The following is a 14125-nucleotide window of genomic DNA, read 5'->3' on the forward strand; positions in this document are numbered from 1 at the left end:
AAAGACCACTGTGGCTCTAATAAGTCAAATCTACATCAATGATTGAAGAGTCCAGTGTTACAATAATATGTATATGCTGCTAATCTTGTTTATCAACAAGGTGGAGACCTCAATACACCCGGACGCTAATTTTATTTTTCATGTCTTCAACTGGGGTGATGTGCAATCATCATTGGTCTCACTTCCTTCTTAGGGTTTTTTACAAATATACTTTTAAAATCCTCAATCTTTTTAAATTTTATTCCATAATCTACTTTTTATGACTTTATATAGCTCATTCAAAATACAGATTGTTGAGCACTTAGCTGTGGCTCGAAGGTGGCCAAACCCGTTTTACTTTCACTGCTTCATCAGGAGCCGTGCATCAACTCTCTTAAAGTATCGAAAAAGATGGTATCACACATTCAAGTGATCACCTGTGAAATAAGTACATATCTATTACTCTTAATGAAAACTGCTAGTGTTCAATCCTTACTCTAAATTTTTTTATTATTACTTCGGCTTCGCATTTCTGCCCTTACTTGCTGATTTCGCTGACATCATTCTTAACATTAATTGCTGGCGCAGTATTCTTGGCCACTAGTCACCCACAGACTATTTTGGCATTACCCTACTTAAGTAGTTCATTGCGTCAAGGCTGTATTATTGCACAAGTCTTTCTTCTACATTGTTTAAAGCTTTTTTACAGAAAAAAATACCTCTAGTGAAAACACTAATCTGCAGCTAGTCTATACTGTTAAATTCCAATATTCTTTTAAGCACTAACATTTTATGTTATTATAACACACTTAAATTGCATCTTCTCAAGCGTAACTTTTCAGTATAGCATTCTCTGCTGCTGATTGGTAAATGTCGAGTTAGAACTCCTATTACTACTCCTTATAGTCTGATATCAATTAGGAATTACCCTATCGGAAAGCTGCATTATTTGAAACTTCCAATCACTGGTTACTATAGTCTTGAAGAAAACTAAATCTTATGTCGCTGTCTCCTGCCTACTGCTGGTCTACCTGATCGAACATTTTTGATCGTTTAGGCTGCTGTCTTAATCAATCAATGAAATGAAACCTTTCAGAAAAATGTGTTAGGTTCTTATGATTAACAAAAGAATGCTTGCCATTCAATTAGATTGTTTAAGCCAGTTGGTTCCAGTGTGTTTAGCTGATGGATCCATTTCTGCTATTGTTGTAAAAGTAACTTTGCACGGTCTCCACCTCTAATGTTTGATCTTACTATATCGATAATGAAGCATTTTAAGCTATCGAAAGTGTGGCCCAACTTTTTAAAGTGGGTAACTAATGGTGCTTCTACTCGATTCCTCTTTAAGTTACTTCAATGTTCATTTAGTCTTATTTTGAGGCTTTGTATTGTTTTCCCAACATATAATTTTTTGTATGAGCAAAAAATTATGTATACTGCATGTGTGGTATCACAATTGCTAAAATGCTTTAACTCATAATGAATATGCATGAAATCTATTTGCATGCAATGCCTCCATCGTATGCAAATAGATCTCATGGAAATTCATTGAGGAAATCCTGAAAACGTGGTATCGTGAGGGCTGAGGTTGGACACCCCTGCCTTAGAGTTTATAAAAGTATGTTCACTCTTCACAGTGCACATATTATGATATGTGGAAAGGAGAAGTGGAAGTATCAGAGACACGTGGAGGGGCATTTTCAATATGTCCAATGTGGGGAATATAGCCAATTTCAAAACAGAAAAATGTCTATTTTTATTTTCAATACTATAATGTCTTTGTATTGTTCCATCATGTGACCTCACAGTTCTGGTTGCCCTATCTCAAAAAAGATATAGCAGAATCAGAAAAGGCTCAAAGAAGAGCAACCAAAATGATAAAGGGGATGGAACTCCTCTCGTATGAGAAAAGTCTAAAGAGGTTAGGGCTGGGGATATACTCTAGATGAAGATGTTTTTTTAAAAAATATGGCTATCATTATCATTAAGAGAGATTGATAGGAAAACAACAAAAGAAAGGGCATAAGGGGGCCAGTTCTATAACTGGGTGCTCCATTTTAGATGCCCTGATTCTGCACGGTGAGTTATCACTCTATAACAGCATCTGGACACCCAGATTCCATTAGAGAATACTAGTGTAACCTCACATCAACACAACTATTTATTTATTTGGATTTTGCTCACACCTTTTTTCAAGAGTAGCTCAAGGTGAGTTACATTCAGATACATTGGGTATTTCTCTGTCCCTGGAGGGCTCACAATCTAATTTTGTACCTGAGGCAATGGAGGGTTAAGTGACTTGCCCAAGATCACAAGGAGCAGCAGCGGGATTTGAACTGGTCACCTCTGGATGTCAAGGCTGGTGCTCTAACCACTAGGCCACTCCTCCATGCCACATTTATGTGTCCACAGTTATACCAGCCATTGGCATGGCATAACTGCAATCACATAAATGCAGCAAGGGTGCACATCTTACAATAGTCTGTAAGTTGCACATATAACTGGCAGCTCCACCCGTGCCCCTTCCTTCTACCCATATGAATGCCCCACTTGCGTTTACACCCTTACATAGTAGCACTTAGTCACTGTACTGCTACTTGCACGTGTAAGTGTACATTTACTAACAAAAGTGTACATATACATATACAAGTGGCACATAGATGCTGATGTCCAGTTATAAACTTGCCCTTATACTGTGTGTTCAGCACACTGTCATTGCCAAGGATACAGTATTCATCACAAGTAGACATGGTCATGGAACCTGAAGAAGTACATCCCAGGATATTAAAGGAGCTTGAGGAGATATCTACTGAGTATATCCCTTATATGCCTCTTCAGCAAAACAGAAGAGATTCCAAGCCACTGGAGAAACAAAAATAGTACCACTTTGCAAGGGTAGGACTAAAGAAGTACATCTGTGGTATATGAAAAAAACCCAGAAAGAATAATCTCTTTCTCATTATGGTATACAATTAGATTTACAATTAATTACAAACAGAACTTATCGAATTATAAACATTTGAAAATGAATCATGGACCCATTTTCATCTTTGAATTATTCAACGACTGTCATTTTTCTTTCTGCAGATGCACATGACATAACAACTTTGATTCAAAGACATGTCCCTGAAGCTCAACTGATGGAGAACATTGGTCAAGAGATCACTTATATATTGCCATACAAGGGGGCACAGGATGGCTCATTTGTTCACCTTTTTAAAGAACTAGAAATTCAACTATCAAACTTGGGCATGTCCAGCTATGGGGTTTCTGACACTTCTCTGGAGGAAGTAAGTAATATTGAACCAAAATTATGAACTTCAATAATAAGCAGTAAAACAGAATTTATTTATTTATTTATTTGTTGCATTTGTATCCCACATTTTCCCACCTATTTGCAGGCTCAATGTAGCTTACATTATACCGTCATGGCGATCGCCATTTCCGGATTAAGAAATACAGAGTGGTTTTGCAGTATAGTTCGAATGGAATGCTTAGTTAACATTCCTTCAGAAGCAGACATTAACTCTAATAACATAAAAATAGCCATACTGGTTCAGACCAATGGTCCATCCAGCCCAGTATTCTGCCTCCAACACTGGCCAAATCTGTTCATACGTACCTGACAAAATTCCAAATAGCAGCAAGACTCATGTTACTGATCCCAGGGATCAGCAGCGGCCCTCTATATGTCCGTCTCAGTAGCAGACCACAGACCTCTCCTCCAGGAATCCATCCAAACCCTTCCCAAGCCCAAATTAAAAGGAGCCCTTTTACTAAAGGACACTAAAGCCCTTTATGAGGGGTTAGCATGTGAGAACAGACTATCGCAAAAAGCATTCAAATGTTTTGCTGTATTTACCTGTTAGCATGTGGTAACTGACGCATTACTTATTTTTTAACAATATTTTCTTGGGGAGGTCATGGGTTGAGAGTTCATACAATATCCAGCTAGAATGTTGTGATTAGCGTGTGATATTTGAATTGCACATGGGAGCACCTAGCATCTGTTAAGAACATAAGTATTGCCATACTGGGATAGACCGAAGGTCCATCAAGCCCAGCATCCTGTTTCCAACAGTGGCCAATCCAGGTTACAAGTACCTGGCAAGATCCTAAAACAGTACAATACATTTTATGTTACTTAACCTAGAAATAAGCAGTGGATTTTCCCAAAGTCCATTTTAATAATGGCTTATGTACTTTTCTTTTAGGAAGCTAGCCAAACATTTTTTAAACCCCACTAGGCTATCTGCTTTTACTACATTATTTGGCAACAAATTCCAGAGTTTAATTACATGTTGAGTGAAGAAATATTTTCTCTGATTCGTTTTAAATTTACTACTTTGTAGCTTCATTGTATGTCCTCTAGTCCTAGTATTTTTGGAAAGACAAAACAAGCGATTCACGTCTACCCATTCCACTGCACTCATTCTTTTAAAGACCTCTATCATATCTCCCCTCAGCTGTCTTTTTTCCAAGCTGAAGAGCCCTATCTGCTTCAGCCTTTCCTCATAGGGAAGTCATCCCATCCCCTTTATCATTTTTGTCACCCTTCTCTGTAGCTTTTCTAATTCCACTATATATTTTTTGAGATGTGGCGACCAGAATTGTAAATGTGGTGACCAGAATGGCAGAACTACAGGAGGCAGTAACTGTTTTCGCATTAATTGTATGAAGGTACTATACCCTAATGACAACATTAACACACAACCTGCATTTTCATATTCTAGCACCGAGGGCTTACCAGTAGTAATCGGGCAGCGCTATGCACTGCCTGTTTACCGCTGAGGTAGTGCAAGAGCCCTTACTGCCTCCTCAATGGGTGGTGGTAAGGGCTCCCCTGGGAAATGGCTGTGTAGCAAGTGGTTCACTTACTGCAGGGTTATTTCCCTTTTAAAAAAAAGCCTTTTACCTGCTGCAGGAAAAGGGGGCCTCGGCACCCAGCACATTCATGTGCCAACACTAACGCAGAGCCCCTTTTACCGCAGCTTAGTAAAAATAGCCCAAAATAGAACTGGAATCGAGTACCTCCCAACCTAGACGTCTCTATTCTGATCTCTGTTTTCTATGTAAAATGGATCTCCACTTGTATTTTATCTTTTAATATTGCAGATCTTTTTGAAAGTTGCTGAAGACACTGGTGGAGGCAGAGAACAAAGAAGTAAGAAAAATAACTTTATTTATTTTTCCATCTGTAGTCATGCACATGTGATTTCTATTTCTGTAAGATGCCTACTGTATTTAATTATTATTCAAAAATGTTTACATGTTCCAAATAGTACCATCCATGACAATAAGCTGGATTATTTGCATGAGTTTGTAAGACCACCCAGGTTCATTCTTTGTGATCTGTATCATATACATTGGCTTTGGATGGTTATGATGTTTCAATAAAGAAGTTTTACACCCTGCAACGAACCTAGTTTTTATTAATATCTAATATGGCTTGTAGCATATTAAAGTATGTACATGCAGTGCTAGATACACCACAGTATAATGAGCTATTCTGGAAAATTACTTAAAATTGTCATATAACAAAATATTTGTCCTTGCACTAAATTGGTATATTGCCATGTCAATTTAATCAAGAGTTATTCACTTCTCAATTTCCAAAGCCATAGACAGATCTTGTGATCTTTTGCACCTAATTACTACAATGTAAGTAAGTAGATAGATAAATAAAATACCCATAATGACTAGACATCTGGCATATTTTCATATTAGTGATCTAATAACCAGGTTAATTTGCATTCTCTGCTTATCTTGAACAACAGACCTGTTTGTTTCTCTTGAGGCTCAGTACTCACGACTCCCTGATGTAATATTGTCACTGATTTTAGTAGCAATGTCAGCCATACTTTGTTATTATAGCATTTGTTTTCTTTTATTATTGCTTAGATTCAGAGAAATCATTTGTAAAAGACTGGAAAAGAAGCTTCCGGGAATCAAGACGTTTGAGTATTTCCAGTGTTAAAAGTAACCCAGAGCTGCACGAGGCAAATTCTGAAAATGGTATAAATATTAACCTATTTCTCATTGAATTTATTGCACCTATCATATGGCACGGAATTGAAATTCTATTTTGTAGGAAAAAAAGAAAAGAAAACTCAAGATGAAAAGTCTGTGCTTTTGTTTTAATTTTTACTCTCATGCATTTTGATTTTCTACTGCCATGTGTTAAAATACATAGATAGATAGATAGATAGATAGATAGATAGATAGATAGATAGATATTTACATTTCATCTGTGTATTTCAGCAACCAATTAAACTATTTCAGGTGAAGGGCCAGTAAAATGATGTGATTTTTGGTGCTTTCTTGTCAGTCTCATAGTTAATGGTAGAAAAAGAGAATGAGTTATAACGGGCAATAGAATACCTGAGGATATTCAAATACCAATGAGATATCTGATTATATGGAACAGCAAACATGTCAGTAATGCAAGGCAGTGTTAGAGCTGGGGAAAAATACTGCAGCTGACATTCACAATGTAAAGCTCTGCCAATAAAACGCTGCTCGTCATACAGATGTCCAAGCCCAAGCAGTTTTCTTAACATTAACAACAACAACATGATCTGGGAGTATTAAAGTCTGAGATATTATGCAGGGTTCTGTATTTCCCAGATGTTGTATTTTCCATCCATGGCTGTGGTTAAGAATGCATGAGCAGAAACACCTCAATAATTGACAGAGATGTAGACTGTGGTTTGCTAGACGTAAGTGGAATAATGAAGTATTTGAAGAATTTACAGGTTAACACTTTTATTACTTCAGAAGTAATGTTTCTGTTTACACAATGTGTGTGTGTGTGTGTGTGTGTGTGTGTGTGTGTGTGTGTGTGTGTGTGTGTGTGTGTGTGTCTAAAGGACACTAAGCAATTAGTACACACCAGGGCAGGCCCAACCATTAGGCAAGATGAGGCTGTCTCCTAGGTAGACAACTTCTTCAGGGCAGTAAAGAACAGCTGCAGTCAGAGCAAAACAATAGGTCCTAACAGCCACATAAACTCAAAGAATACTCCAAACATACTTTAACCTGCATTTTATGTGATGATCATGATGGTTGAATTTAATTTCCAAATCTTGGTGAGGGGAAAGGGGCTGCAGACTAGGGGCCTGAAAGTTAATTGAGGGGGTGTAAGCCTGAAAGTTTACCTACAGCACCAATTATAAGGTGTGGCGGGGAATCCTAATGGTTAGTGCAGTGACCTGAGAGCCAGGGGAACTGGGTTCAATTCACACTGCAGCTCCTTGTGATTCTGGGCAAGTTACTTAACCCTTCACTGTCCCAGGAACAAAATAAGTACCTGTATATAATATGCACAGGGACAACCCTATCATTAGGCCAACTGAAGTAGGGGCCTCGGGTGGCAGTTTCATGGAGCGGCACATTGCTGACACAGGCTGGCCTACCTGCTTCCATCCCCTTCCTTTCATGCCGGAATCTCTCCTTCCCCACCTCCCCCAGCCATGGTCTGGCATCTCCTCCCTTACTTTCTCAACACCCTTCCTTCATTGTTTTTCAAAAGTCAATGATGACAATGATTCCCATACACTGCCCTGCTTCTGACACTGTCCTCTTCTCTTTACTGCGACCTGCCTCTATGATGTAAATTCCTGTTTTCTCAGAGAAGGATAGCAGTAGAGAGGTTAGAAGAGGGAGAGATGCACAAGGAAGGTGGAGGAAGAATGGGGAGAGATGGACTTAGGAGAGGGAGAGATATCAGACTTGGGGAGGGGCATAAGGGAGAGGGGAGAATGATGGGGGGTGGAAGGGGAATGGAGAGATATAGACTCAGGGAGAGCAGAAGGGAGAAGGAGAGATGGGCTTAGGGGAGGCAAATGGAGAGATAGACGTAGGAAGGGTGGAAGGGAGGGAGGGAGGGAGGGAAAGAAGTCATACTCATGGAGGGAGTTGGTTGCAGTTTCTTTTTTCTGCTTTCCCTTCTTCTGCTAATGTTGTTTCCAGCGGCCACTGTCCATTTGTTATTTATCCTCTTTCCCCCTGTCGTGTTTCATTTCCTTACTATACCTGATCTGACATATTGATCTTTATCTTAAAGTTCTCTCCTATGGTGTTTTTTTTTTCTGTCTCTCTGTTTCGTGGTGATAACTTAATGAGATTTATCATATAAGATGGTAAGATACCATAAAAAATCTGATGAACAAGAACACAGAGCTTAAATGAAATTCTTTCATTAACAGGTAACCACTGTAGATTCTTAAGAAGAGGAGATGCTTTAACATAATGTGGCAATCTATATATAAGGCGGGCAGCCGAATTTGTGGAGTTTGTAGTTTTCTTAGGAGACTCCGCTTAATACCTGCATAAATTGAATTGCAATAGTCAAATTTGGTTAAAACTAATGATTGAACTAAAGTGCAAAAGACTGATCTTGAAAAGAATGGTCTTAATCTTTTAAGTTTCCACAATGAATTAAAGACATTTGAGACTCCTTTGGGATGGTGGGGACTTTGTTGTGAGTTAAAGAAAAATGAGAATGGTACACAAGGACAATCAATTTAATTCTGTATTTGCTGTACTTTTGTGCTTGTTGTACAAAAAGCCTTATTGTTTGGATGTTTGTTGCTCATTGGATGGATATGCTCGTTGTATCATTCCTCAATAAAGATTTTTTAAAAAAATAAAGAAACAGATCAATTAAGATCCCTAAGGTTTTCATTGTTGAATCCAAAGAATAAGTAACATTACCAGTCTTAAAATTTGAGATGGCTATTGGGTGATAAGGGCTAGTTACTATCATAAATTTTGTTTTATCAGTAGTCTCTGTTTTAGCAGTGTTTCTATTAATTTAATCACCACAGAGCTCAGACGTACTAGTATATTGTTAAAGCTCTCTTCAATCAATTAGCTATTCAACTGAGGAAAACACTTTGCCCCTTTTTTCAGTTGTTGGTAACCATTTCTGTTTAGCAGCCTTTGAAAAATCACCCCTTCTTCCAGTCTGTATGGCCTGAGAAAGTCCTGGAATGTCCAGTTTGCATCAGCAAAGTTGCAATTCCTGGAACTCAGCTCCAACTGGTAGGCTCTATGGCCTTCATTTCATGTCTAGGTGCCAAAGTGGCAGGATTAGCCTGACCTGGGGTACATGACTGTGCAAGAATGTTTGACAGGTGATTGCACTGGGTAAGCAGTTCTTGGGCAATCCATTTTTGCTGATGCAGGTCTTTGGTAGGAATCAAGGCACAGTTCATGCTGTATTAAAGCTCGACTTGAAGCAACTGATGCTAAGGTTGTTACCAGCTCTGGTAGTGGTTGCCTATGCAGGAGTGTTATCCCAGAAGTACTACCAATAGAGGTCTGAACCATATGCTTGCTTTCATGATTGCCAATAATGTGCCTCAAGGGGAGGTGGTAGGTGCAGCTCCACTATTAGCAGACTGGTAGCACAGTTGCTGTCGCAGTATGTTCTGCAGCGATAGTCCTCCTCATTGTCCTCCCTCACAACACTCACCTGTCCCCTCAAAACACCCCAATAGCAGATTCTCCTCCTGATCTCATCCCCAGGTAAAAACTTTGACCTGTACAAAATCCCCATCCCCCAGGCACTAGTACGTACCGTCAGAGCCCTCCCCACCTCTATATTTGACCCCATGGGACCTACCAAGGGATCTTCTTTTGTGTTTCAGTGTCCTGGGCAGGATGGGTCTCCTTCAGCTCCTGCCTGGGATTGTCCTGGGATCCAAAATGGCCACATGACCCTTAGCTGTAGTCTTATGGTTCTACTATTAGGGGTCATTTATATAAAGAAAGATGCCCCCAAGTGGTAGTGCCAAGCTTATGATAATCCTCCTTTCCTCTTAACTACATGAATTATTTAAAAAGTGTCTCGAAGTCCATTCACAGGTTTATTTATTGTGAAAAGTTCCCCACTCTGCTCCCTCTTGGCTGTCAGAAATAGTTTTTAAAAATGCTCAAAGATTCATTTGCTCATCCTTCTCCCATCTGTCTGAAATATTTTACAAAGTATTTTGTAAAATATTTCAGACAGATGGGAGAAGTTCTACTCTTCACCCTTCCTCCCTTCCAACTAGTGAAAATGAGGTAAAAAGATCATAGGGCTCTTTTATGATAGTTTTAGACAGTATTAGAGAACAAGAAAGGATAGTCAGTTGGATTTAGGCCTACATAAACACCACCTCATCTGCATTGACCAAGTTAGACCTGAAAATCAGTGCTAGCTACCAAATTTCCACACCTCTCCCCAGAACCACCCTCCTGCTCACCCAGAAACTGCTGACTAAATTTAGATGTCTGTCTGGTAAAATTTAGAGGCTAAATTTAGACGGTTTTCTAATCAATTACCAAAACAGTAATTCCATCTGAAAATTACCTCAGTGAAGATAATGGAAAATTTAAAAATATGACAACAAATAAAACAATTTGTATTCTCATTACAGATACTGGAGATATGGATGACTTGAAGGGAAAAGGTTCTTTTGTAATCACTGGCTGGACACTGATCTACAGGCAGTTCCTTGCTGTTTTCATAAAAAGATTCCACCATGCCCGGAGAAGCCGCAAAGGGTTTATTGCTCAGGTAAATCTTATTCTTTGCGCATAAGCAATTAATGCAATACCTTAGGTAGGTTTGCTCAAGTGGGCTCACCTTCTGAGACGGCTTTTCTGCAGTATCTGAAAACAAATTTTGAGATGGAACCAACAACAGCTAGGAGGACTTATGCATTAATGGTCACTCTGCTCACTCTTTTACAACAAAATAATTCTCGTCCAGGTTTTGTTCCATACCAAAGAAGATTTACCAGTGTAGCAGGCAGAATAAAAGGTTCTATGAGCTCATGCCTAGAATCAAATACCCTTTATGCACATCAAAGGCACCTTTGTTGGCATTTCCGCACATAAGTACACTAGGCACTATTCTATAAAGGAATGTCTAAGTGCTACAGTGTATATCTCCTAGGTAGGCATAAATGTGGGTGGCACAATACACACAACATGGGTGGTGGAACGAAACAGCAGGAAACGCTCTCTAGTGCTTCAAAGTCTTATTGAGAGAGTGTTTCCTGCTTTTTTGTTCATCACCTTTGCTGTTTGTTGTGTCTGTCAAGATCTGCGGAGGTTGCTTCTTCTGTTTCTTGTTGATAAACATGGGAGAACCATGGACATGGTGCTAAATAATAGGGTGAATTCTATATTGTTGTAAGCCACATTGGGCCTGCCTATGGGTGGGAAATTGTGGGATATAAATGCTGTAAATAAATAAATATATGGTGCCTAAAAAAAATCAGTGCCGAAAAAGTGCTATTCTATAATCTGTGCTTATAATTAGGTGTGGTTTGTAGAATAGTGCTTAAGTACAGGGATCGTGCATAAACTTACCTGGCACCATTTCAATAATGAAAGCGTTGTACAAATGCTTGCACCTATATTTAGGTGTAATGCTCCAATTGCACATGTAACTCAGAACCACACCTATGCTCTGCCCTGAAGCACCCATGACCTTCCCATTTCCACAACCCCTTTTTGGGCCATACATAAAAGTGTCCTGTTGTACTATAAGGTTGTAAATTGCAAACAAGATACCATGCCTAAATTTAATCTAATTAATGCCAATAAATGCTTTTTGAAAAACAATTATTGTCACTAATTGGCTTGTTATTCAATTAAATTGCGCACACAATTTTTGGCAGCTATTATAGAATTTGAGGGAATGCATGTAACTTATAGAATACTATCAGTTACATACATCACGTCACACTTAGGTGTGTGTCATGCACCCTGCCAGGCCCCGGTCCCGTCCAGCTTACCTTCCAGCTCACATCGTCATTGGCGGGACTGCAGAGCTGACAGCTTCCTCTGGGGCGGAGTCCAGCACTGCCTGCACATGCCCACAACCATCACACTGGCATGTGATGTCAACCACAGGGGGAGGATGAAGGCAGGCACTTCAAAAACTGGGACCCTGGAAGCTGTTGGCGCCTTTGCATCTGCACTTCTCATCCAAGAGGAGTTCCTGCCAGGCTGCTAGCCAGCTCAGCTAAGCCAAGCCAGTTTAACCCAGCCAAGCCACGTCAGCCAAGCCTAACCAGCTTAAACCAGCCAAGCTAAACCCATCAATCCCAGCCAGCCAGCCAGCTAAGCCAAGCCAACTTAACCCAGCCTAGCCAGCTCTGCCAAGCCAAGCCAGTTCAGCCAAGCCTAGCCTTCTCAGCTTCAAGCCAAGCCAGCTCAGCTGAGCCAAGCCAGCCCAGTCCTATGGTTAGCCAGCCCAGCCAAGTCTAGCCAGCTCAGCTCCATGCCTGCTGACAAACTTATCCCTTGTTGGCCTTTCCAGTCCACCCCGCAGCTCTGTGACTCAAATGCCATCATTCGGGCCTCTACCTCCGGTCAGACCTCTTGCCGGTTCAAGGGCTCACCACCAGGTTAGTCACAGCACATGAAGGCCATGAGCATGGTGGAGTCACCCACGCTGTAGCTCATACAGCAGATGGCCATTCAACTCTAGAAAGAAAGAAAAGGGAAGGGGACCCAAAAGAGCTAAGGCACAAGTGGCTCGAAGTCTCCACTCAACAAATCAATAAGTACATAAGTACATAAGTAATGCCATACTGGGAAAAGACCAAGGGTCCATCGAGCCCAGCATCCTGTCCACGACAGCGGCCAATCCAGGCCAAGGGCACCTGGCAAGCTTCCCAAACGTACAAACATTCTATACATGTTATTCCTGGAATTTTGGATTTTTCCAAGTCCGTTTAGTAGTGGTTTATGGACTTGTCCTTTAGGAAACCGTCCAACCCCTTTTTAAACTCTGCTAAGCTAACCGCCTTCACCACTTTCTCCGGCAACGAATACCAGAGTTTAATTACACGTTGGGTGAAGAAAAATTTTCTCCGATTTGTTTTAAATTTACTACACTGTAGTTTCATCGCATGCCCCCTAGTCCTAGTATTTTTGGAAAGCGTGAACAGAAGCTTCACATCCACCTGTTCCACTCCACTCATTATTTTATATACCTCTATCATGTCTCCCCTCAGCCGTCTCTTCTCCAAGCTGTATAGCCCTAGCCTCCTTAGTCTTTCTTCATAGGGAAGTCGTCCCATCCCTGCTATCATTTTAGTCGCCCTTCACTGCACCTTTTCCAATTCTACTATATCTTTCTTGAGATGCGGCGACCAGAATTGAACACAATACTCAAGGTGCGGTCGCACCATGGAGCGATTCAACGGCATTATAACATCCTCACACCTGTTTTCCATACCTTTCCTAATAATACCCAACATTCTATTCGCTTTCTTAGCCGCAGCAGCACACTGAGCAGAAGGTTTCAGTGTGTTATCGACAACGACACCCAGATCCCTTTCTTGGTCCGTAACTCCTAACGTGGAACCTTGCATGACGTAGCTATAATTCGGGTTCTTTTTTCCCACATGCATCACCTTGCACTTGCTCACATTAAACATCATCTGCCATTTAGCCGCCCAGTCTCCCAGTCTCGTAAGGTCCTCTTGTAATTTTTCACAATCCTGTCGTGATTTAACGACTTTGAATAACTTTGTGTCATCAGCAAATTTAATTACCTCGCTAGTTACTCCCATCTCTAAATCATTTATAAATATATTAAAAAAGCAGCGGTCCTAGCACGGACCCCTGAGGAACCCCACTAACTACCCTTCTCCATTGTGAATACTGCCCATTTAACCCCACTCTCTGTTTCCTATCCTTCAACCAGTTTTTAATCCACAATAGGACATTTCCTCCTATCCCATGACCCTCCAATTTCCTCTGTAGCCTTTCATGAGGTACCTTGTCAAACGCCTTTTGAAAATCCAGATACACAATATCAACCGACTCCCCTTTGTCCACATGTTTGTTCACTCCTTCAAAGAATTGAAGTAAATTGGTCAGGCAAGATTTCCCCACACAAAAGCCATGCTGACTTGGTCTCAGTAATCCATGTCCTTGGATGTGCTCTGTAATTTTGTTTTTAATAATAGCCTCTACCATTTTCCCAGGCACCGACGTCAGACTCACCGGTCTATAATTTCCCGGATCTCCCCTGGAGCCTTTTTTTAAAAAATGGGCGTTACATTGGCCACCCTCCAATCTTCCGGTACCACGCTCGATTTTAAGGATAAGTTGCATATCACTAGCAGTAGCTCCG

At 40.5% G+C, this 14125-nt stretch overlaps 1 protein-coding gene across 1 annotated transcript in view; it reads left to right on the top strand.

The window, feature by feature from the left end:
* The window catches only part of LOC115462091 (phospholipid-transporting ATPase ABCA1-like), a 451679-nt gene that overhangs the window by 200438 nt on the left and 237116 nt on the right, over positions 1–14125 (top strand). The window contains 4 exon segments of the mRNA XM_030192130.1: positions 3067–3269; positions 5095–5143; positions 5881–5994; positions 10404–10543. Of these exon segments, the coding sequence (XP_030047990.1) occupies positions 3067–3269; positions 5095–5143; positions 5881–5994; positions 10404–10543 (506 nt within the window).

The sequence above is a fragment of the Microcaecilia unicolor genome, chromosome 2 (genome assembly GCF_901765095.1).
Source record: "Microcaecilia unicolor chromosome 2, aMicUni1.1, whole genome shotgun sequence".
NCBI lineage: Eukaryota > Metazoa > Chordata > Amphibia > Gymnophiona > Siphonopidae > Microcaecilia > Microcaecilia unicolor.